The sequence below is a fragment of the Mandrillus leucophaeus genome, unplaced genomic scaffold (assembly GCF_000951045.1).
Source record: "Mandrillus leucophaeus isolate KB7577 unplaced genomic scaffold, Mleu.le_1.0 Scaffold410, whole genome shotgun sequence".
NCBI classification, from domain to species: domain Eukaryota; kingdom Metazoa; phylum Chordata; class Mammalia; order Primates; family Cercopithecidae; genus Mandrillus; species Mandrillus leucophaeus.
This window is the reverse complement of record NW_012104366.1, coordinates 473,608-495,762: the sequence shown is the minus strand read 5'-3', so window position 1 is coordinate 495,762 and position 22,155 is coordinate 473,608. Positions and strand designations below refer to the sequence as shown.

The following is a 22,155-nucleotide window of genomic DNA, read 5'->3' as shown; positions in this document are numbered from 1 at the left end:
GGAGGATCACTTGAACCCAGGAGGTTGAAGCTGCAGTGAACTGAGATTGCACCACTGCATTCCAGCCTGGTGACAGAGTGAGACTCTGTCTCAAAAAATAAAATAAAATAAAAAGATCAGAGAAAGTATACATTAAAATTCAAAGTGAAAAAACCTTCACTTTTCCTGTTTTGTTTGTTCCGACAAATAGACTCATCTCATAATATTCTGTATATTTGTAATCCATTGTAAAGATGTTGGTTTTTACTCTTAGTGAGATGGACACTCATTAGAGTTTTTATTAATTTTTATTGTGGTAAAATACACATAAAATTTACCATCTTAACCATTTTTAAGTGTACAGTTCAGTGGCATTCAGTGCATTCACATTGCTATGTGACTGATACTACTTTCTATCCATCTCCAGAACTTTTTCATCTTGTACTGAAAACCTGCACTCATTAAACAGTAACTCCTCATTCTCCCCTTCCCCCAGTGCCTGGCCGCTGTTTACTTTCTATGAATTTGACTACTCTAGGTACTTCATGTATATAGAATCATACAATATTTGTCCCATATGTCTTACAGGTTCATCCATCTTGTTGCATGTATCTGAATGTCATTCCTTTTCAAGGGTGAATAATATTCCATCGCATGGATATACCACGTTTTGTTTAATCATTCATCTGTTGATGAACATTTGGGTTGCTTCTACCTTTTGGCTATTGTGAATAATGCTGTTATGAACAAGGGTGTACAAATATCTGTGCAAGTCCCTGCTTTCAGTTCTTCTGGATATATGCCCAGAAGTGGAATTGCTGGATCAAATGATGATAATTCTAAGTTTAATTTTTTGAGGAGCCACCATACTATTTCCACAGAGGGTGTACCATTTTACGTCCTTACCAACAGTGCTCAAGGGTTCCAGTTTTTCCACATCCTCACCAACAATTATTATTTTCTTTTCTTTTTTTTTTTTTTTTTTAATAGTAGCCATCCTGGTAAGTGGGGAGTAGAACCTCACTGTGGTTTTGATTTGCTTTTCCCTAATGATTAGCAATGTTGACCATCTTTCATGTGCCTTACTTATTTTTAAAAGATCACTCTGGAGGCTGTGTTGAATGTTATTAACTGTAGGATGATGGGATGGAGGGCAGGGGAAAAAAACATGGAAGGTAGAAGACTATTTACAAGGCTATTGCAGTATTCTAGCCAAATAATTATGGTGGCTTGGAACAAGATGACAGTGGTGGAGGTGGTAAGAGTTCATGGGACTCTGGATATATGTTGAGGCCAGAGCTGATAAAATTGAAAGAGGAATGTGAAAGAAAGAAAAGTCTAGAATGACTCCTATCTTTATGCCTATGCAAATGGCCATTTACTGAGATGGAGAATGCTGGCAGCATAGTACACTGGGAGGGTAATATCTCACCCACCCTCATGAGAGGGTGAGATATCAAGAACCCAATTTTAGGCTGGGTACGGTGGTTCACACCTATAATCCCAACTTTGGGAGGCCAAGGTGGGAGGATTACCTGAGCTCAGGAGGTTGAAGATTCAGTGAGCCACAATCATTGCACCATTGCATTGTAGCATGGGTGACAGTGTGAGACCCTGTCTCAAAAAACAGAACAAAACAAAACAAAAACACCAATTGTCTTGATTCCCAGCCAATGCACCAAAAAAATAAAATAAAATCCAGTGAACATGTAGACATGTAAGTTTGGATCCCTATTGGATTTTCACGTGGAGATACTGACAGTACATGCTGACATTAGGTACGAGAGTCCGGAGATCAAGGGTGTTTCTGTTATCTTTTGCTGCACAATAAGCTTCCCTAAAACTCAGAAGTTTAAAACAGCAACAATTTCTTATTTCTTACAACTCTGTGGGTTGACTGCATACAGCTGGCCAGTTCTGCTCTATGTGGCATCAGTTGGGGTTACTCATCTGGCTGCATTCAGCTCGTGGCTGGGCTGAGCAGAAAGGTCCAAGAAGGCTTCACTCACATTTCTGGCACCTCAGTGCTCCATGTGACCTCTCCACATAGTTAGCTTGGGCTTCCTCACAACATGGCGATCACAGGGAGTCAGATGTCTTACATAGTGGTTGGCTGTCCACAGAGGACAAGAGCAGAAGCTGTTAGGCCTCTTAAAGCTAGGTCTAAACTGACATAGCATCTCTTCTGCCATATCCTATTCGTCAAAACAGGTCACAAGGCCAGCACATATGTGAGGGAAGGCAAACAGACTCCACCTTTTGATGAGAACAGTGGCATATGTTGACAGGGATGGGAGGAATTGATGGCAGCCATCTTTGGAGACTACCCAGCACCGAGTGGGGTATCAGGGTTGGTGGTATAAGTTTGAAAGTAATCGAAGGATAGTTGGTACCTAAAGCCATGCCACTGGATAAGATTACTCAGGGAATGACTGTAGATAGAGAAGAGATGAAAAGGCTAATCTCTAGGCTATTCCAGCCTTTTGCACTTGGAAGGGGAAACCAGCAAATGACCCTGAGAAGGAACAACCAATAAGGTAGGAGGAAAACCAGGAGAGTGTGGTGTTGACGAAGTCAAGTGAAACAGCATTCCAAGAACGCTGAGTAATGTTAGGAAATGGAAAAGTCATGCTGAATAGAGTTCTAAGAATATCCATCTCGCTACCTCACTGAGCTCTTGGGAAAAAATTAATATCGTGTGAGGACGCCTTGCTTTTTCCTTTTTTTTTTTTTTTTGAGACACAGTCTCCCTCTGTTGCCCAGGCTAGAGTGCAGTGGCGTGATCTCGGCTCACTGCAATCTCCGCCTCCCAGGTTCAAGCGATTCTCCTGCCTCGGCCTCTCGAGTAGCTGGGACTACAGGTGCGTGCCACCACACCTGGCTAAATTTTTGTATTTTTAGTAGAGATGGGGTTTCACTGTGTTAGCCAGAATGGTCTCAATCTCCTGACCTCGTGATCCGCCCACCTCAGCCTCCCAAAGTGCTGGGATTACAGGTGTGAGCCACCACACCCGGTCACTTTTTCCTTCTTAAAAGGCTTTTGGAGGTAGAGATACAAAAGAAAACTGGAGGAAAGAAAGGTAGATGGAGAGGGAGGTGAGCAAAGAGAAATTTGGGGAAGGACCCAACAACTAAATGCAAGAGATTGCGAAGACAGATGGGGCTGGAGTTGAAAGGCACATGTAAACAGAACACGCCTATCTCTGAATTTGCAGACACGAAGAGTAATATTCTTTCAGTGCCTCACATGTTCCCCTTTCCGAAGAGCTGATGAGGGCCGGATGGGTTTATCTCTGTACCTGCCTTTGCCCACAGATGTTCAGTGTCTCCCAGCTGTGTACTGAGCTAAAGTGGTCTCTGGCGCAACCTGGAATTCCAGATGCTGTGGAATGAATCTAGCCTCCGGTTAGCCTCGTTTCCAGTTATCTGCCTAGACAGGTCTCTCTGTGCTCCAGGCAAATCGAGCTTTTGGTCTCCTCACAATGCCCCCAAACCTGCTTTCCTCCTGCCTCTGTGCACGTGTTTCCTTTGCTTTCAATGTTGCTCTCTTTCCTGGAAACCTTCTCATCTTGAAAACCAAGTTCCAATGCTTGTTCTGATTTAGCTTTTATTGGTCCTTTCAGGCTCCCATCCCCATTCTCTCCTCTCCAGGCTGCTCCCAGGATTAGCTTTTAGTGTGCTTGTCTCACCCACTCTAGACTGTCAGACTCTTGAGGACAGTGACTGTCCTCCTCCTTTTCCTCACTGACCATGTTCATTATTTGCACTTCTTTAAAAAGCCTGTGGGCAGCCAGGTGCGGTGGCTCAGACCTGTAATCCCAGCACTTTGGGAGGCCGAAGCAGGTGGATCACTTAAGGCCAGGAGTTCAAGAACCAGCCTGGCCAACGTGGCAAACCCCATCTCTACTAAAACCATAAAAAATTAGCTGGGTGTGGTGGCACACACCTTTAATTCCAGCTACTCAGGAGGCTGAGGCATGGGAATCACTTGACACTGGGAGGCAGAGGTTGCCGTGAGCTGAGATGCTGCCATTGCACTCCAGTCTGGGCAACAGAGTGAGACCCCATAAAAAAAAAAAAAAAAGCCTGTGGCTGAGGATGGTGGCACACACCTATAGTCACAGCTACTTGGGAGGCTGAGGTGGGAGGATCACTTGAGCCCAGTGTCCAGGCTGGGCAACACAGTGAGACCCCATCTCTTTAAAAAAGAACAGTGGGTATCAACTGTGTAGAAGTCACCATGGATATAGAGGTGAATAAGAAAAGCGCTCAGCAAATACTTGTTGCATTTAATGCTGTTTAAATGGGACTTGTGCTCGCTGATGGGATTCTAGAGAGGGATTCGACTGCACTAATGAATTGATACTCTCTCGTTATCTTCTATTCTCCATGTAACCATATTTGCCAAATCCCTTGCCTCAAGAGGCTTTAACCACATATAAAGGCTGAGCTTCTATTGCCGAAACCAAGCAAATAACTGAGACAACTTAATGAGACAGCTTATAGATTGTTCAGGAAAACAAATATGCCTTTGAAATCACTAAGACATTTCAGTTTTTATTCCAGGGTCATACACAGCACTGACATCTGCATTATTTAGAAGCGGCTTTCAAAACTTTTTTTGCCATAACTCACAGTAAAAAAAATATACATTTTATATTGCAACTCAAGTCATATAACTTCTTTCATTCCTTCAACATATTGAACACCTACTATATGCCAAATACATTTTATGTGGAATACAGTAGTGAACGAAGTAGAAGAGGAAGAAAGGAATGGAGGAAGAGAAGGAAATAAACAAAAATTCTTGCCCTCTAAGACTTTAAATACTAGTGGAACAGACAACAGACGAAATAAGTAAGCCAGGTGCAGTGGCTCACACCTGTAATCTCAGCACTTTAGGAGGCCAAGGTGGGAGGATCGAGAGGACTGCTTGAGGCCAAGAGTTCAAGACCAGCCTGGGCAACATAGCAAGACACTGTCTCTACAAAAATTTAAAAAAAAAAAAAATTAGCTGGGCATGGTGGCATGTGCCTGTAGTCCCAGCTACTTGGGAGGCTAAGGATGGAGGATTGCTTGAGCCCAGGGATTCAAGGAGTCTTGCAGTGAGCTATGATTATACCACTACACTCCAGCCTGGACAACAGAGCAAGACCGTCTCCTAAAAAACGAACAAAATACAAAGTAAAATATACACATATATGAACACGCAGAAACAGAATATTCATGAGGCAAAACCACCTATTTCTACATGCAGTACACTCAGATGTTTCTGATTTTTTCAGAAAAAATGCTGGACACATCCTGTTAAACCATTAAGTTGGCTTCTCAACTCAGTAATGGGGTGAGGCTTGCACTTTGAAAACTACTGGTCTAGGCAATTTCTGACGCAGGCAGAACACGTGCTGGTCTTATCCTACGGAAGGAGGAGCATGCAAAGATATTAACTGAGTTCCTCAAATTCACCCATAATCTGAGGGAAGCAATGCTGAACTCAACCTGAGGGCTTCCCAGGCCACTGCTGCCCTTTCCCTCACCCTCTGCGGTGCCTGCTCTTCTCTTCTCATTCTGAAACCTTGCTCTGCACATGGAGTAGCTCTTCCTTCCCTTGTCAGGTAAAATCACATGAATACTTTTAAGCCTAGCGAGACCGCGCTACGTTCCAGGATGCCTCTCTCAGGCCACTACTGCATTCTGGCTCGCTTGATTGATTGATTTAGAGACAGGGCCTCACTCTGTTGCCAAGGCTGGAGTGCAGTTGTGTGATCATGGGCCACTGCAGCCTCAACCTCCCAGGCTCAAGCGATCCTCCCACCTCAGCCTCCCGAGTGGCTGGGACTCTACGCATGCACCTAGCCAATCTTTTTTTTTTTAAGTTTTAGTAGAGACAGGGGTCTCGCTATGTTGCCCAGGCTGTGGCTTGCTTTATGACTATTGGTGTACCAGAATAGGATCCTCTGCACAGTGACCTCCTAAAAGAGCAGGTGCCAGTCACCTTTGTGTCCCCCAAAGCACAGTGCTCTATCTGCTTTCTCCGTAGGTATTAATAAATACATAGGAAATTGAATTGAGTTTGTGACTCAAAGCAGAGGGGTGGAGAGAAGTGCTTCCTAGCCAGGACTACAGGATTTAGGCCACATCTATTTAAAAGGCTAACAGACTAGAAAGGATACCACTGGGAAAAAGATCTCTTTACCTGAGCTACGTAAGTCATACCTTAGGTAGAGGCTTCAATAGTATAGAAAATATACTAATGTGTTTTCTCCCTAGAGACAGATTTAGAACCATGTCAGTTGTGTTGTAGATCACAGAGAACAGAAACCTAGTGAAATTAACCGGAGACAATGAGGGCTACCATAAGGAGGCGCAAGGAGTAGTTGGATGGACCCGAGGAAGGACAGGAGCCAGAGGCCCCCTGAGGAACTCTGTGCCACAGAAGTAAGGCTATCCTCGTTGCAATGGTAACCATTACAATGGGGACAGTTGCCACCTCATCAAAATGAAGGAAATCAGTTCAAATTCTCAAAAAAAACCTACATGGCACAGCCAATTCTAGAATTGTCCATCCTTGCTTCACTTGGTTTGAGTAGGATGGGGCTGTGTGTTTGAAAATATCTAAGGAAGAAGGCAGGGAACAAACTCTCTGAAAAGAAAGTAGAACTTTCACTAAATATTTACCCAAACTGGAATTTTCAGTTTTACCCTACCACCAGAGAGGATGGAACTCAAGGCCAAGATGAGGTCAGTTACAAAAAGTTATATAAAATACTCTATCTGTGATACAGTGTAAAATATCATTTCAATCCTATTAAAAGTTAAAAAAATGTAGATTTTAGCTAAATGACCTCTAAGTTTTAGGGATCTACAAACCCATGAGTGTATAAATATATCATGAAAATTTGTACAAGATATTTCATAGAATTCTCTATCTCATGGTTTTCAGACTTTATTTTGAATCAGATTCTAATTCTGTAGGACTAGGGTAGGGTAGTAGGACTGCATAAACAAGCACCCTAGATACTGCTAAAGACGGGTCATGTTGAAAGACTTTCTTAACATAACCCCTTCCTACTTAAAGTAATTAAAAAGGAGCTTGACTTCCATAATAAGTTTTTTTTCTTTTTTTCTTTGAGACAAAGTCTCACTGTCACCCAGGCTGCAGTGCAGTGACGCCATTTCAGCTCACTGCAACCCCGGCCTCCCAGCTTCAAGAGATTCTCCTGCCTTAGCCTCCTGAGTAGCTGGGATTACAGGTGTGCGCCACCACGCCTGGCTAATTCTTTAGATTTTTAGTAGAGACAGGGTTTCACCATGTCGGCCAGGCTGGTCTCAAACTCCTAACCTCAAGTGATCTGCCCGCCTCGGCCTCCCAAAGTGCTGGGATTACAGGCGTGAGCCACCGCGCCCAGTCAATAAGTTTTCAGTTGGAACAAAAATGGAAAATAGAACCACACAAACTCATCATCTGTGTGGTAACACTAAATAAGAGGATGTACAAATTAAAAAACCACCACATTTCCTATTATTTTTAATTGCATTTAGTCACAACATTTATAAGAGCATATGTTTATAAAAGATGGTTAAGACTGGTTAGTAATTTATTCTTGGGGTTTGTTTTAAAGTGAAAAAGGTGGAAGTTGTTATGAGTCCAGAAAGAATATTTCAGGATGATATATGGTGACTATAAACTCAAAAGGTATACTGATAGCAATCCTATAAACAGCAAATATGGATGTAATTGATTTAAGCCTATTGGTTCATTTTTTAAAAGCACCATTGTTTCTTTAAAGTTAAGTACTATAAATGATTCTTGAAAATCTACTGTGGACATGATATATTCAGTCAAACTTGCTAGGAGTTGGGGAATGATTTTGTGACCATCCAATTCAGAGTCTGATTGAGAGTTAAACAGCATTACAAAAAAGTTGCAGTCACAGTACATAATCAATTCCTTGGATAATATAGCTTCCACAGCTCTCACCATCCTGGTTACTCTTCTTTCTGCTTTCAGTTACACATTCCTTTCTTTCAGACAAACAAAAAATACCAAAGTTCACCAAATTTCTGAAAGTCACAGTTCATCTAGCACTGAATGATAGTAGCTTTGGCATTTGATATTACAAAGTCACTTTTCCATCGCAAATATTTTCTTCATTCTGGGTCAAGGCGAGGTAAAACAGGAAGAATAAGGTTCCCAAATGCAGAGTCTTGAGTGATGAAGTATCCAGATGAATGTGCATGAGCATGCTGGGAAAGATCAAAAAAAAAAAAAAAAAGGCAATTAAGCTATGAAACAGAGTCATTATTCAACCAAGTCGAACTTCAACCAAGGCATTAAAATTACTTATTCTTTCTGAATGCTTGAGACCCAATTTATTTGTTTATTCATTTATTTTTCCTTGTTATGGCTGAGATGGAATTTATTTTAAAATCAGTCTGCTGCTGCTGGTTGTGTTTAAAGAGACAGGAAGTGGACAGTAATACAGAATCTGGTTAACAAGTTACACCAAGTACTCATTTCTCATCCTCTCTATCTACTAGCTGTGATCGTCCTCAGTCAATAAATGACTCAAAGACATGAATTGTTTTGTTCCTTCCAGTGAGGAAAAGGAGGATCAAAGATCCCAAAGTACTCTGATCTTGGTCAACAAACCAGGAACTTGAGAAAGAAGGGCAGTAGTGGGAAGGAGAGGGGGAAAAAGGCAGTGAGATTACTGGTGATTAAAATACCAACATTTGGTAGAGAATGTTGAAATGTAAGTAACAGAAAACCACCAGTAACTTCCCTCTGTCATTTAAAAAAAAAAAAAAAAAAGGACTGTTTTTCGGTCATGTAAAGTGAATGGAGGGCTGGGCAATGGTGGCTCATACCTGTAATCCCAACACTTTGGGTGGTTGAGATGGGAGGATCACTTGAGGCCAGGAGTTTAAGACCAGCCTGGGCAACACAGTGAGACCCCATCTCTACAAAAAATTTAAAAATTAGCTAGGCATAGTGGCATGTGCCTGTAGTCCCAGCTACTTAGGAGGCTGAGGCAAGAAGATTACTTGAACCCAGGAGTTTGAGGTTACAGTGAGCTATGATGGCACTACTGCACTCCAGCCTGTGTGACAGAGTGTGAGACCCTGTCTCTAAAAAATAGATAAATAAAATAAAATAAAGTGAGACGGTCTTCATAATGTTCCTTCCAATTCTGGGATTCTAAGGTTTAAAAATACAAGTGATTAAATTATGCCTATGAAAAAAAAAGTCTTGTCCAAAGTCTCTGGAAATCTTAAATTATTCAAGATAAAACTGTAGCACTGAAACTATTTATTACTCTGAAGAATATTTTTTTAACTGATGAAGCATCACATTCCTAGTCCTATAGTAAGAGTTAGCTTTTAAACATTTCCTGCACAACAGTTGTGCTGAACATTAAAAAAAAAAAAAAAAAAAATCCAGGCAACAATAATAAACTAATACAACTATCAAAGGATGTAATGACATGATAGATTTGAAAAAAAATGCATGTACTATTTAACTAGCCAGTTCAATTTTTAAGATCATTCCTGTCCATCCAAACATCTTTAAACTCTTCTGTGCACAAGCAATCCCTTGACATGTACACGCACAGAATCAATCATGACCGAGTCAACACCATAAAAGAGACTTTCATTACTGCTGCACTGGTCCTTCAAATCCACTGGGCATGACTGAACATCAGCAAACCACTGCCATTATGTGTGGAACATTTTTATTGATATTGCTCCACTGAAATATAAAATAACTACGTGCTGGCTTCTGAGACCCAGGAAACCTCCACTGAGGCAAGAATGTCAGTTACACTTCGCTCACCTGCAAAGCTGCCTTCTGTTGGGCTGCGATATGCTGCTGCTCAGCGTGATCCCGGAAGTCCTTATTAAGAGAGGGTCTCGAGAGTGCAATGCTAAAATGGGAATCTTGGTTACTCGGCTGCTTAAGGCAGAAACATCCTTACTTTTTTTTTGGATGGTAGTAAATTATCTTCTTTTTTTTAAATTGAGGTATCCTTGACAAAAACTGCATATACTTCCAGTGTACAATGTGATGTTTTAGTATTTGTATTTGTCGTGAAATGGTTAAATCAAGCTAATTAACATATCCAGCACCTCACATACTTACCATTTTTGGTTGTGGAACATTTAAGATTTATTCTCTCAGCAATTTTCAAGTATTATTAACTACAGTCACTATGCTATACAATAAATCTCTTAAAGACATGTCCTTACTTCTGAATCACAGCTTTTCATTATATATTCTTTATAGGGGTGAAAAAGACCTCCAAGAATAAGTCTTTTTTCCTTCTCTCACTATCTTCATGAATTTATATAAAGAAAGTCTATGTTATTTATTGAGATTTTAAATGATCTTTTTTTTTAATTTATCTTTTTTTTTTTTTTTTGGAGAGAGGGCAGTGGTGTGGTCTCAGCTCACTGCAGCCTCTGCCTCCTGGGTTTAAGCTCTTCTCATGTCTCAGCCTCCTGAGTAGCTGGGACTACAGGCATGCACCACCACACCCAGCTATATTTGATTTTTGTATTTTTAGTAGAGACGGGGTTTCACCGTCATGTTGGCCAGGCTGGTCTCAAACTCCTGACCTCCAGTGATCTGCCTATCTGCCTGTCTCAGTCTCCCAAAATGCTGGGATTACAGGCATGAGCCATCATGCCCAGCCTAAAATTTATAACTTATGGTCTCCTACTTTCAAACAGATTTGAGATACCATGATCTATCATGATCTCTATTAACATTATTTTAAAAAACAGTTAAATCACATGATATCAGTCAATGGTAAAACCATACCCTTTTGTTTGTATAATAGTTAAACTTGTTCGTGACCAGCCTGGCCAACATGATGAAACCCTGTCTCTACTAAAAATACAAAAATTAGCCAGGCGTGGTGGCGCATGCCTGTAGTTCCAGCTACTCGGGAGGCTGAGGCAGGAGAATCACTTGAACTCGGGAGATGGAGGTTGCAGTGAGTCAAAATTGTGCCACTGCGTCCAAACTGGGTGACAGAGCAAGACTCTGTCTCAAAATAAATAAATTAATTAATAATAATTAAACTTAAATTATCATAACCATGTTCCACATAGGTAGAACTATTATGAATAAACAATCAAACTTAGAGACACTTACCAGATTCTAGAGCAGCTACTAGATGCATAGCTCTGTACTGAATACTAGGGGTATATGCAGGACAAGGCTCACAGATAACAGCAATCCTGCTGAGGTGTGATGTATATTAATAACAGGAGAATAAATAAGGACACTTAATATGTTGGAAGGATAGTGTTCTGGAAAATGTCATAAAATGTAGAACTGGCCAGGTGCGGTGGCTCACGCCTATAATCCCGACACTTTGGGAGGCCGAGGAGGGTGGATCACAAGGTCAGGAGATCGAGACCATCCTGGCTAACATAGTGAAACCCTGTCTCTACTAAAAAATACAAAAAAAAACATTAGCCAGGCGAGGTGGCGGGCGCCTGTAGTTCCAGCTGCTTGGGAGGCTGAGGCAGGAGAATGGCGTGAACCCAGGAGGCGGAGGTTGCAGTAAGCTGAGATCACAACACTGCACTCCAGCCTGGCCTAGAGCGAGACGCCGTCTCAAAAAAAAAAAAAAAAAAGGGGGGGACCTTATCCTAACAGTAATAGGAGACCTCCAAAGAGTGTTAAGCAGCAGGGGAGTGACATGATCAGAAGGATCACCCTCTTGGCCAGGCGCGGTGGCTCATGCCTGTAATCCTAGGCCTTTGGGAGTCTGAAGTAGAAGGATCATTTGAGCCCAGGAGTTCAAGAACAGCCTGGGCAATAAAGTGAGACCCCATCTCTACAAAAAAAAAAAAAAAATTAAATAGGTGTGGTGGCATGTGCCTGCGATTCCAGCTACACGGGAGGCTGAGATGGGAGGATCACTTAAGCCTGGGAGGTCAAGAGATTGTGTCACTGCACTCCAGCCTGGGTGACAGAGTGAGACCCTGTCTCAAAAAAAAGAACTATCACCCTGTAGTTCAGAAAGACCACTACTGCACTACTGTGGCAGACAGTGTTGGTCACCGCCTCAGAGCTGTTTATCTCCTTTCTTCCTTGCTGATGGAACCCAAACATGGTTCAATTAATTATCAGCGGTCACATGCTTCAAGGCAGGCCAGGCTCATGCCCCAGGGGGGTAGACCTTGATTGATGTAAAACAGTGTCATTCCCCTAGCTGGTTTCTGGTTGAGGCAAGAGAAAGGTACATAATCTGGGCAACCAGACTTGATGGGTGTCTACAGGAAGGCTTCTGAGAATGTTTTCCACACTCTTACAAATGGGACACACCATAGCAACCTTTCAGGCTTTTACTTCTGCAGGTGGCTCAGTGCGGGCTGATGCCTGAGCCACCGCAGTCATATTCTGGCCCGAGGGAGCCACTGACCCATGGGGTAAAGCCGAAAGGAAAGATGAATGAAGCTGCATCACTAATGAATTAAGCTACTCTGGAACTACCTTATCTTCACACTCCTGGCTAACAGATACCCTAACGTTTATGCCAATTTTGTTATATTTCTGTTACTTCCCAATTAAAGCTTGCTAAATGACACAACTGATGAATGTGTTCAAGAAGCGTAAGACCACAGGAAATCTGAAGCAGTTATAATAATTGAGGCAAGAAATGAGAGTGGCCAGGAATCAGGATAGCATCGGTAGCAATGAAGAAAATGGACAGATGTGAGACACCTTTCAAAGTATAATCACAAGAGAATGGTGAATGCTTGGAGATGAAAGTGAAAGGAATGGTAAACAATTGAAGTTCACATTTCTGCCTTTGTAACTAGTAGATGGCAGCCTGAAGCATTTACTGACACAGGATACACAAGAATATTCAGTAGTTGATTGGAGAGCAGGAAGGGAGAATGAGTTCAGGTTGGGACATACCACATCTGAAATGCCTGTGGACATCAAAGTAGAGACGTCCGGGAGGCAGAGGTGGTGCTTAGAAGAAAGGACAGACTAGAGCTGCAAATGCGTACTAGCACATACGTAACAGCATGTGGGAAAAGATGCAGCTGTCCAGCAAAAAGAGGCAGAGTAGGAAGCCTGGTCTAGAACAGAATTCGAAGGGCTGTCAGCATTCAAGGGACAAATAAGAGAAATGTCCACAAAAGAAATCAAGACAGTCTCCTACTGTGTTTTATATTCTCAGAGTGAGCAAATGGAAGCCAAGAGCGTACTTTAAGAAAGAGAGTGGGCCGGGTGCGGCAGCGGCAGCTCATGCCTGTAATCCCAGAGCTTTGGGAGGCCGAGGTGGGCGGATCACTTGAGGCCAGGAGTTTGAGACCAGCCTTGCCAACATGGCAACACCCTATCTCTACTAAAAATACAAAAATTAGCTGGGTGTGGTGGCACATGCCTGTAATCCCAGCTACTTGGGAGGCTGAGGCATGAGAATCACTTGAACCCAGGAGGCAGAGGATGCAGTGAGCCAAGGTCGTGCCACTGCATTCCAGTCTGCATAGCAGAGTGAGACCCTGTCAAAAAAAGAAGGAAGGAAGGAAGGAAGGGAGGGAGGAAGGAAGGAGAGTGATCAGTGGTGTCAAATAACGCCAAGATGTCTGATAAGAAAAGGACTCTGGTCTGCCAGATTTAGCCCAGGAAGGTTACAAGTGACGTAGGCAAGAACATTTTCTTTGATGGAGAGCCTGGAAGTCACACTGCAGTGGGTTGAAGCATGAATAAGTGAGAAAGTAAAGGTGAATACAGACAATTGCTTTAAGAGAAAGACAGAAGAGACTTAGGGTGGAGGCTGAAGGGGATAATGGATCTTCTTTTTTTTTTTTAAGACAGAGTCTTACTGTATCATCCAGGCTGGAGTGCAGTGGTGCAATCACAGCTCATTGCAGCCCTAACCTCCCAGGCTCAGGTGATCCTCCCACCCCAGCCTCCCAGGTAGCTGGGACTACAGGCACGCACCACCATGCCTAGCTAATTTTTTGTATTTTTTGTAGAGATAGGTCTTGCCACATTACCCAAGCTGCTGTCAGGCTACTAGGCTCAAGTGATCCGCCCCCCTTAGCCTCCCAAAGTGCTGGCATTACAGGCGTGGCCACCATGCCTGGCGATAATGGATCTGAGGGAAGATACTAAATACGGCAGAGACTGAATACCTATACTAAAGATCATCAAGCTACCTAAATTTGACCTACTTTGCAGAATGATTAAAAAGTTGGCCACCAGCAGCAATTGCAGTAATAAAAAACCATACAAAACTCTTTAAAAAAAAAAAAAAAAAAAGGCTATAAGGGCTAAGTGCAGTGGCTAACGCTTGTAATCCCAGAACTTTGGGAGGCCGAGGCAGGAAGATCACTTGAGGCCAGGAGTTTGAGACCAGCCTGGGCAACACAAGACCTCACTTGTCTCTACTAAAAAACAAAAAAATTAGCCAGGTGTGGTAGGGTGCGCCTGTAGTGTGAGATACTCAGGGGGGATCACTGAGCCCAGGAGACTAAGGATGTAGTGAGCTATGATTGTGCTACTACACTCCAGTCTAGGTGACAGAGTAAGACCCTGTCTCAAAAAAAAAAAAAAAAAAAAGGCTGAAGGCTATAGGGAAAATTAAATATTCTAGTTAGAATGTTTACAATTTAATCAACTAAATAGTTTAATTGTTAAGTCTGAGTCTGACTAGGAAATGAAGGGAACCAGAATATGTCACCTAAAATATGCTTCTTTGATATAAAATTATTTTTGAGCTGAAAGCAATTAAGAAGCAGCTCAGTTAATAGGGTTGCTTAAAAATAAAAAATAAAAGGCAGCAGCAAACTGAGGAAAAGCTCTCTCTCACCCCTCCCCAGTTTCTGCCTAAAGATAGGCTATAACTTCTCCTTTACTGGAGACAACTGTAGACTCTTAGCCTAGGGACAGCAGCAGAGGACTCTGCCCACAAGCCTTACTCCATTTGTTTTCTCCATGTATTTACCTTCTCAGTTTCCCACCCCTGGAAACCTAAAATCCCTTTCATTTGTGCCATATTTATTGTTCTTTGTTGAAGATGCTATATAAGTAGAGTTCGAAGCCACGATTTTGAGTTACTTTTCATTAAGGTTTCTCCCTTGCGACGTGTGTTGCATGCAATCATAAATTTGTTTTTCTCTGGTTAATCTGTCTTTTGTTACAGAGGTCCCTCCCAATAAGAACTAAGTTGGGCACAGGTAAAGTTTAGCCTCCCCTATAGAAATGAAACACAATGAATAGATAGCAGTGTTAAAGAAAAAAATCATTGCCAGCCAATTTATTTCGTCCAAGAAATTTTGTGTATCACTGAATATAAAAACCACATTATAGGCCAGGCACAGTGGGTCATGCCTGTAATCCCAGCACTTTGGGAGACCGAGGCGGGTAGATCACCTGAGGTCAGGAGTTCGAGACCAGCCTGACCAACATGGTGAAACCCCATCTCTACTAAAAATACAAAAATTAGCTGGGCGTGGTGGCAGGTGCATGTACTCCCAGCTACTTGGGAGGCTGAGGCAGGAGAATCACTAGAACCCGGGAGGCGGAGGTTGCAGTGAGCCAAGATTGCACCATTGCACTCCAGCCTAGGGGACAAGGTGAGACTCCGTCTCAAAAAACAAAAACAAAAACAAACAACAAAAAACCACATTATAGTGTCAATACCTAGCTCCAGGATGATTTGTTGAAGACTGGTTCTGCATAAGTAGTTTTCTTTTCTCTTTGTCCAGTTCTGCCAAGATTGCAACTCTATTTTTGTTTTGAAAACCTAAAAAAAAAAAAAAAAAAAAGAGGGGAATAGGAGAAAGGGGAGAAAGAGAGAAACATAATAAGAAACATTTTAGACCTATTTTTATAAACCTAAGCCATCTAGAACCAAGAAAGCAAAATTCCTATTCTCTAACATGATAATGAATTCACCAGTAAGTACTTTCCCTAAATGGTTACTTCTTCCCTCCTGCCTACTTCCCAGCAACTTTAACAGCATCATTCATGAATACTTAAGCAGAATGTAATATCATATTATATTTAACGTGTAGCTGAGGACTTTTAAGACTGAGTTCTAAAGAATTTTAATCTACCAAGGTATAAGTTACAGCATTTGCTTTTTAACAAAATCTTTGAGGTCGCAAATGCTGCAGGGGCCTGTGCAGTCTCTATCCTGCAGAGTCAATCTTTGGGAAGGCAGATGTTCGTCGTCCTCTATTTGAAGCCTCTTTATGCATGCCTTTTTCATGGGGGAAAAAACAGTAAACATACTCGGATCAAAATATTTCTTTTTCTCAACTGCTTCTATTCAGATATAATAGACAATGTTTCAAGGAACATGTCAAAGAATTTCAACTGACCAGAAAGCAATTCTGAGAAAGAAATGGAGTGTAACTGACAGGATACAAAGAGATACGGCCTTTATCAAATACTTTATACTGGGCTGGATTTTCAGCTTCAAACTTACATAAGATATAGGGTAGAGGCTGCCACGTTATGGTCCAGGAGCAACACCTAGCTATGTTTTTAAAATCAGAATTAAATACTAACATGTAAACATTGAGAAACTGTACACTAATTTCTCAGATTTCTAGCTTCTCTTGAAATATATCTCAAGATCTCGCAACAAGTGATGTACATGCCCCCATGGCAACAATTCACCTGAACTAAGAAATAGTTGTCCCCTTTAGCTGGGCACTCACCAGCTCGTTACAGTCCTTATCACCTTGTTTACATTATCTGTAAGCATTTGAGTTTCTGATCCCTAATTTAGAGAAACAAAAAGATTAAAGGACTGGAAAACAGAACTACAGAAAAAAAAAAAAAAAGATAAGGACGATGATGGCTCAGGAGACTGGAATCATTAGGCCAGAAGAATGAATATGGGAAGAAAGCACATTTTTCAAGCAGAGCAGACCTAGGTACTCCTAAGGGTACCCACGTGAGGGATTCTAAGAATTTCATACTGATTATAAAGAGGAAGAATTAGGTGGTAGGATGCAAACTTTTTCCTCTCCTTGGGAGAGGAGCAGAGACTGGCTAGGGATGGTGTAGGCTGTACAAGGAGTATTCATACTCCTTTTGCAGTGTTTTCAGCTAAATCTGTTCTTCAATCAGGCATTAGCATACTGTCTGTGGCCAGGATTCTGGGCAAAATATATCTCTGGCACGTTCATTTCTATCATCTCCCATTTTCCCCTCTCTGCCCACTCATGCTATGTCATCAAACTCTAGTAATAGCAGACTCCCTCTATTTGGATAAGATAATTTATTTAAAAAAAAAAGAAAAAAAAAAAAAAGAAGACATACCAGAATGTATTAAGACAGAGTCTTGCTCTGTAGCCCAGGCTGGAGTGCAGTGGTGTGATCATATCTCACTGAAGCCTCAAACTCCTGGGCTCCAGCGTTCCTCCAGCCTCAGTCTCCCAAGTTGCTAAGACAACAGGTGTGAGCCAGCATGCCCTACTAATTTTTGTATTTTTTTTTTGTAGAGACAGGTTTCACCATGTTGCCCAGGCTGCTCTTGAACTCCTGGGCTCAAGCGATCCTCCCACCTCAGTCTCACAAAGTGCTAGGATTGCAGGTGTGAGCAACTGAGCTCAGCCCATTGTGGTCTTTCTGAAGAGAGTTTTCTAAGCCTTCCAGGGTACTGGTCATGTACTCTCATCCTAACTCCAATCCCCTTTTCCTGCCTGATCTCTTAGAGCTTAATCTTCTGGTAGAAGAAGCTCTGCGGGGCCTTTCCATGCTGCACGTCACGGCCTGCTCCACCCAGTCTTACAGACAGGCATGTCTCGGGAGAAGTCTTCTACTCAAGGAAAGATTTAATACAGTTTTGAGAGACAGAGGAAAAAACAGTTTTTGGAAAAAAAAAAAAACTATACTCTCATTCAACACAAAACTTCTGACACCGAGCAATTCTCCAGTGGGCACCAGCTGAGTGTCCTGTAATTCAGTTCTGACACTATCTACCTAGAGGTCGTGTTGGATCCCACGAGCTGAGGCTCAGTTCTACAAGACTGCTCGCCACTTCAGACGCCAGTGGCAAGTATGCAGTAGGTTGTCACCTATGCCTCTGATTGGCTATAAACTGGGGGCCCCCATGACTCACTCCTTGGATTTGGTTAATTTGCTACAGTGGCTTACAGAACTCAGGGAAATACTTTACTTACATTCACTAGTTTATTAATAAAGGGTATTACAAAGGTTAGAGATGAATAGCCAGATGGAGAGATGCATTGGGCCAGGCGCATGGGAAGGGACACAGAGCCTCAATACTCTCCGGCACACCATCTTTCAAGCACCTTCACATGTTCAGCTATCCAGAAGCTCACCTGAACCTTGTCCTTTTGGGGTTTTATGGAGGCTCCATTACATAGGCATGGTTGATTAAATCATTGGCCATTTGTGATCAGCTCAACCTCAGTCCCTCTCCCTTCCCCAGAGGTCAGTAGGTGGGTCTGAAAGTTCCAACCCTCAAATTATAGGGTTGGTTTCCCTGGCAACCAGCCTCCATCGAGGGCCCATAAAGAGTCATCGCATTAGAACAAAAGATGCTCCCATCACCCAGGAAATCACAAAGGTCTTCAGAGCTCTGTGTTAGGAAATGGGTTAAAGGACAAATATCAGCGCAAGGCAGGGTGGCTATAATCCCAGCATTTTGGGAGGCCAGAGTGGGAGGATCGCTTGAGGCCAGGAGTTCAAGACTAGCCTGGGCAACTTAAAACAACAACAAGATATTAGGACATAAATACTTACTAGGTTGTTTGGATCCGACTATGTACTAAACAGAAGGGTTCTGCAAGACCTTGTCTCTACAAAAAATTTAAAAATTACCCAGGCTTGGTGGCATGTGCCTGTAGTCTAGCTACTTGGGAGGCTGAGGCAGGAAGATTGCTTGAGCCCATGAAGTAGAGGCTGCCGTGAGCCATGATCGTGCCTTTAACACTCCAGCCTGGTCAACAGAGCAAGACCCTGTCACTTAAAACAAAACAAAAACAAATATCAGAACGAAACATTCTCCTAGTACCCCTACTACTCAGGAAATTATGAGTTTTAGGAGCTCTATGTTAGGAACCATGGTCAATGACCAAATATGTGTTTCTTATTATATCTTGGTATCACAACAACCAAATTCCAAGAATGTATTACTTACACAATTGGTTATTTCTGAAAGGACAGTAAGAAGGTATTCTTCTATCTCAATTTAGGATTCAGTAAGAAGAAATGAGACAGAACAGAAGTAGGAAATACTAAAGTTTCAATCAATGAAAAATTCCTTCCAGTCTCATATCAGACTTAAGAAAACATCATTACCTATGGAAATCCTTCCATAAACAGTTATTTGCTTAGGATAGTTTGCTCAAAGTATCCCAAAATAGGCAAATTAATTCATGTTAAATGAAATGATTAAAGTAGGCCAGGTACGGTGGTTCACGCCTGTAATCCCAGCACTTTAGGAGGCCAAGGCGAGCGGATCACGAGGTTAGGAGATCGAAACCATCCTGGCTAACACTGTGAAACCCCATCTCTACTAAAAATACAAAACATTAGCCAGGCATGGTGGCAGGTGCCTGTAATTCCAGCTACTTGGGAGGCTGAGGCAGGAGAATGGCATGAACCTGAGAGGTGGAGGTTTCAGTGAGCCGAGATTACACCGCTGCACTTCAGCCTGGGTAACAGAGCGAGACTGTCTCAAAAAAAAAAAAAAAAAATTATTAAAGTAGTCCTGAAAGGCTCTTTCCAGCTCCAACACATGAAGGTTCCATAATTTTCCCCAAATGTCTGCTGCTCTCAAAACCTCAACTATCTTAATATTTGTGATATTTATGCCTGTGTATGGCAATGTGATGGTAAAAGGTGCCTTATGTAAATAATAACTGAAACTTTGTCAAAATAATGTTAAGGAAACATAATTAGCAAAGCAATATGTAATTACAAGTCCACTGATATAGAGAATCAGAAATAACAACTAGAACCAGAAATAACAACTATCTGGCAGGGATGGAAAATTGAGAGCAGAAATAAAAGTGTACCCCAGCCTTGACCCCACTGCCATTTGGTGTGCAACTATGTATTTCAATGTTAATATCTTTCTTCAAACTAAAATGGAGTTAAGAGATCCTTAGATTCCCAGTTTTAACAAAGCTGGTCAGATAACTATCTTGAGGAGCAGAAAAATGGTCTGCCTCTTTCTTATATTTTAGAATACCACAGTGACTCTCATATAATAGCCTTCTTTCCCTCCAGAAACAGACATAGAGAAGGGAATTGTTCTTCAGACTTCAATAATGTTTGAATTCCAGGCTACAGTATTCTTTTCATTGATTTTCTGAATTTCTAGGTGTTTTAATACCTAAGACATCTTTTAGGAAATTATTTCTTATTTGCATTATTATTTTTATTTAAAAATGGGCCAGGTTCAGTGGTTCACACCTGTAATCTCAGCACTTTGGCAGGTCAAGGCAGGAGGATCACTTGAGGACAGGAGTTCGAGATCAGCCTGGACAACATAGCAAGACCCTATCTCAAAAAAAAAAAATTGTTTAAATTAGGTGTGGTGCTGCATGCCTGTAGTCCCGGTGACTCAGGAGGCTGAGGCAGGAGGATCACTTGGGCTCAATGGAATGAGCTATGATGTGCCACTGCACTCTGGCCTGTGCGACAGAGCAAGACCCTGTCTCTAAGAAAATAATAACAAAATTTTTAAAAAGATTCTTTCTCTTTCGTAGTAATCAGAATTAAATTTAAAACGTATAGTAGTCAGCCCATATTTGCGGTTTCAGCTACCTGTGGTCAACCGCAGCACAAAAACAGGTCAGGGTAGCACAGTAAGATATTCTGAGAGACAGAGAGGGGGAGAGAGAGAGAAAGACCACATTCGCGAAACCTTTATTGCAGTATATTGTTATAATTGCTAATTTTATTATTATTGTTGTTCATCTCTTACTGTGTCTAATTTATAAACTTTATCATAGGTGTGTATGTATAGGAAAAAATGTAGTATATAAAGAATTCAGTACCATCTGTGATTTCAGCATCTACTGGGGTTTTTGGAACATATTCCCCCTGGGTAAGGGGGGATTACTGTACAGATGTTTGTCACGTAATACTAAACAAGTAGAATGGTGTGGCAACTTTAAAAACTTTATCCATGAGAAATTTCAGTTGAATGTACCTTTCCACTTGGTATCAATGACTTGCTCAGCTATGTGAATTCTGATTGGGTAGTCTAATTACTTTAAACCAGAGGTTCCCAGAATTTCTTAATTCACAGTGTGCCTTAGTATCTCAGTAATGTTTGCATGACACCCCAGGCCAACAAATACATAACCATTCTGTTTAGTAAATAGTCAGGTCCAAACAACCGAGTAAGTATTTGTGTCCTAACATCTTGTAGTTGTTTAAAAAAATAATGCACATAATGTGAAATAAAAAATATTTAATTTCATTTTTAAATAACCACAGTTACTTACTAATGGATGTGTGCCTGGGCATTGTATCACTTTTCAAACCTTAGAATCAGTTCAGACACCACCAATCCTCATTCCCTGTTCCACACTGATTTTCACACAGTACTTGTTGGTTATCAAAGCAATTGCTAAAAACCTAACTTTGCAAAGATATGATGTCATTGAAAAGAATAGAGTGCACTGTTGAAACTGTAAACTATCTCAAACTACTTCATGTGGTGTCCAACTAATACAGGTAGTTTTGTGTTTGCTTTCAAAACAATTTTCCATGAGGCCTCTGGGATTTCTCCATGGGGTCCTAGGATGCCATGGTGTAGAGTTCACAAACCACAGCTTTAGATCTTTTCTTCAACCACTACCCAAACAACTGAATGACAATTTCTTTCCCATTTTATCAGGGCAATCTTCAAAAAGACTTATAAATTAGGTATTATACAAATAAGTGCATAATAAAGTATCTTCCAACTATTAAAAAACCTCCTTATAGATGCAGAGACCTCTCTCTAATGAGAGTGCCCATCATAAACCATAAGTCTCAACTCACGTTTATATAATAAAGGATATCATATAAACATAATAACTACTATAATTTTTATTCATTAAGTTAAAACTGCCTGTATTTGATGATTTTCTACCTACAAAAACAATTTTATATGATTCATCAACTTTTTAAAAAATTACATACTTATATGTCTTGATTGG

General features: G+C 41.5%; 1 protein-coding gene across 1 annotated transcript in view; it reads right to left on the bottom strand.

The window, feature by feature from the left end:
* Nucleotides 1–5,855: 5,855 nt before the first annotated feature.
* INIP (INTS3 and NABP interacting protein) overlaps nucleotides 5,856–22,155 on the bottom strand; it is a 41,740-nt gene continuing 25,440 nt past the window's right edge. Inside the window, exons 3-5 of the mRNA XM_011992446.1 lie at nucleotides 15,659–15,761; nucleotides 9,818–9,908; nucleotides 5,856–8,226 (exon numbers count right to left, since the gene is read on the bottom strand). Of these exons, the coding sequence (XP_011847836.1) occupies nucleotides 8,131–8,226; nucleotides 9,818–9,908; nucleotides 15,659–15,761 (290 nt within the window). The 3' untranslated portion in view covers nucleotides 5,856–8,130. The remainder of the gene's footprint in view (nucleotides 8,227–9,817; nucleotides 9,909–15,658; nucleotides 15,762–22,155) is intronic.